This window comes from Propithecus coquereli, unplaced genomic scaffold, assembly GCF_000956105.1.
Source record: "Propithecus coquereli isolate 6110/MARCELLA unplaced genomic scaffold, Pcoq_1.0 Scaffold886, whole genome shotgun sequence".
Lineage (NCBI taxonomy): Eukaryota > Metazoa > Chordata > Mammalia > Primates > Indriidae > Propithecus > Propithecus coquereli.
In genome coordinates, this window is record NW_012155129.1 from 43,580 (window position 1) to 45,694 (window position 2,115).

The following is a 2,115-nucleotide window of genomic DNA, read 5'->3' on the forward strand; positions in this document are numbered from 1 at the left end:
GTCCAGAAGAGGCAGGAAAGGAGGGACCTTGTCACCTCTCAGGTCAGTGACCACCTCCCCACAAGTATCCGCCACAGAGCACCCTGGACATCAGTGTTTCTGAGGCTATAGATAAGTGGGTTCAGCATGGGATTGATAACAGTGTTGAAAACCCCAACCCCTTTATCCTTTTCCGAAGCTTCCTCTGAACCCAGACGCATGTAGTTGAAGATACCCGTCCCACAGAAGAGGAACACCACAGTAAGGTGGGAGCCACATGTGGAGAAGGCCTTCTTCCTGCCCTCTGCAGAGCGGATTTGTAGAACTGCAGCTGCCACATGGATGTAGGAGGCGATGATGAGAACCACAGGTGCACCTACCATCAAAAATCCCAGAGCAAAGAGCAGCAGCTCATTGAGTTGGGTACTGGAGCAGGAGAGCTGGTAGAAGTGATTGACCTCTTTAGGGCCACAGAAGTTGAGAGTAGTTAAGGCAATAGTGTGGGTCAGTGCATTGGTGAAGGCACAAGTCCAGGACACAGCCACCAACATCCTCTGGACTGTCTGGCTCATGTGGATGCTATAGGTGAGGGGCCGGCAGATGGCCAGGAATCGGTCATAGGCCATGGCGGTCAACAGGAAGCAGTCCATCCCAGCCAGAAGGTGGAAGAAGAATAGTTGTGTAAGGCAGGCTCCGTAGGAAATCGTAGGCCTGTGGGACAAGAGATGACTCAACATTGCAGGAACAGTGACAGTGATACATCCAACATCCAGCACTGATACGTTCCCCAGGAAGAAGCACATGGGGGTGTGGAGTTTGGGCTCCACCAGGATGGCGGCCAGGATGCTGAGGTTGCCCCCGACTGTGACCAGGTAGGCAAAGAGGAAGAGCACAAAGACCACAGACTGCATCTCTTCTGTTTCCACTAGGCCCAGTAGAGTGAACTCAGCAACGGCGGTTCTGTTGGTCCCAGCTTCTGGCTCCATGAGTTCCTGTAAGGAAACATCCCAGCAGGGGAGTTATCAGTCCACTCATTCACTTACTCAACATAAACATTTTAAACCATTTATGTTCAAAGCCCCATGGTGAGTTCCCAGTGTCCGGGTGAACGTTTTCCCAGGACCCTGGCCATACGTCACACACTGACCTCCACCAACCACCTTGATGCGTTAGCCCCGCTCTTGGTTGAGATGCCCAATGCCACCACCACCTTGTCCCTCCCATCCTCTGCTAGCTGAGTGGGTTATAATACTTGGGAAAATAAATTAAGGCAAAAGATCTAATGTACAACATGAGGACCAGAGTTAATAAAGTGTATTTAGGGTTTTGCTAAATGAATAGATTACAGCTGTTTTTGCCACGGGGTAACTGTGTGAGATGATGGGTATGTTGATTTGTTTCTCTATAGCAACCATTTTACTACATGTGTGCATCTCATAACATCGTGTTGTATACCTTAAATATACACAATAAAATGTGTTTAAAAAAATGATAAAAGAAGGCTTCCTCTTTGAATATAGTAAGATTTAGGTGGAATTTCCTCATTGTTCTCTGAAGGATGAGCCGAAGCTAATAAGCAGATTTCAAAATAGAAATTGAGAGAAACTGGAAAGCATTTAAAATACAACCTTGGTTTAAAGGGTTCTAGAACTAAGTAAAAATCAAGTGAAGGTACAGCAAGAATTAGAGAGAAGATACCCATGATTGTGGATGTCAGAAAGATTAGCTGAGTGCATTTCTCCAAGGCGAGGGACCCTACTCTGAAGTATACATTTAAAATCCCTTGTTCAATAAATCTCTAGTGTTATTATTGTTACTTAAGCCCTTATACTGGACTTTGTTTAATTTAAAATTACTTATTTCATGTATGTTGTCTGCTACTCCTCTCTAAAGTCAAACCTGTAAGCACAGCCTGTGTGTTGGCTGCTGACAGGTGGAGTTTAGGATTCTGCAGTCACTGACTGGATTTCCACTTGTCCTTGACTCAGGCGTGGTAGATGGGCCAATGGCTCTAAGGATACGTCCTCAAAGGAAGAAGGCATATACGTGGAAACCCAGACTGAATTAAGTCTTTCAGATTTTATGTCAAGCTCTGGATCAGAAAAGATCAACGTCTCTATTGCCCAAGGAACAAGC

General features: G+C 46.1%; 1 protein-coding gene across 1 annotated transcript; it reads right to left on the reverse strand.

Moving 5' to 3' along the window:
• Positions 1–38: 38 nt before the first annotated feature.
• Positions 39–1,015, reverse strand: LOC105826390 (olfactory receptor 3A2). The gene has a single exon (XM_012664368.1). The coding sequence runs from the start codon at positions 963–965 to the stop codon at positions 39–41; it is 927 nt and encodes a 308-aa protein (XP_012519822.1). The 5' UTR covers positions 966–1,015.
• Between the last annotated feature and the right edge of the window lie 1,100 nt (positions 1,016–2,115).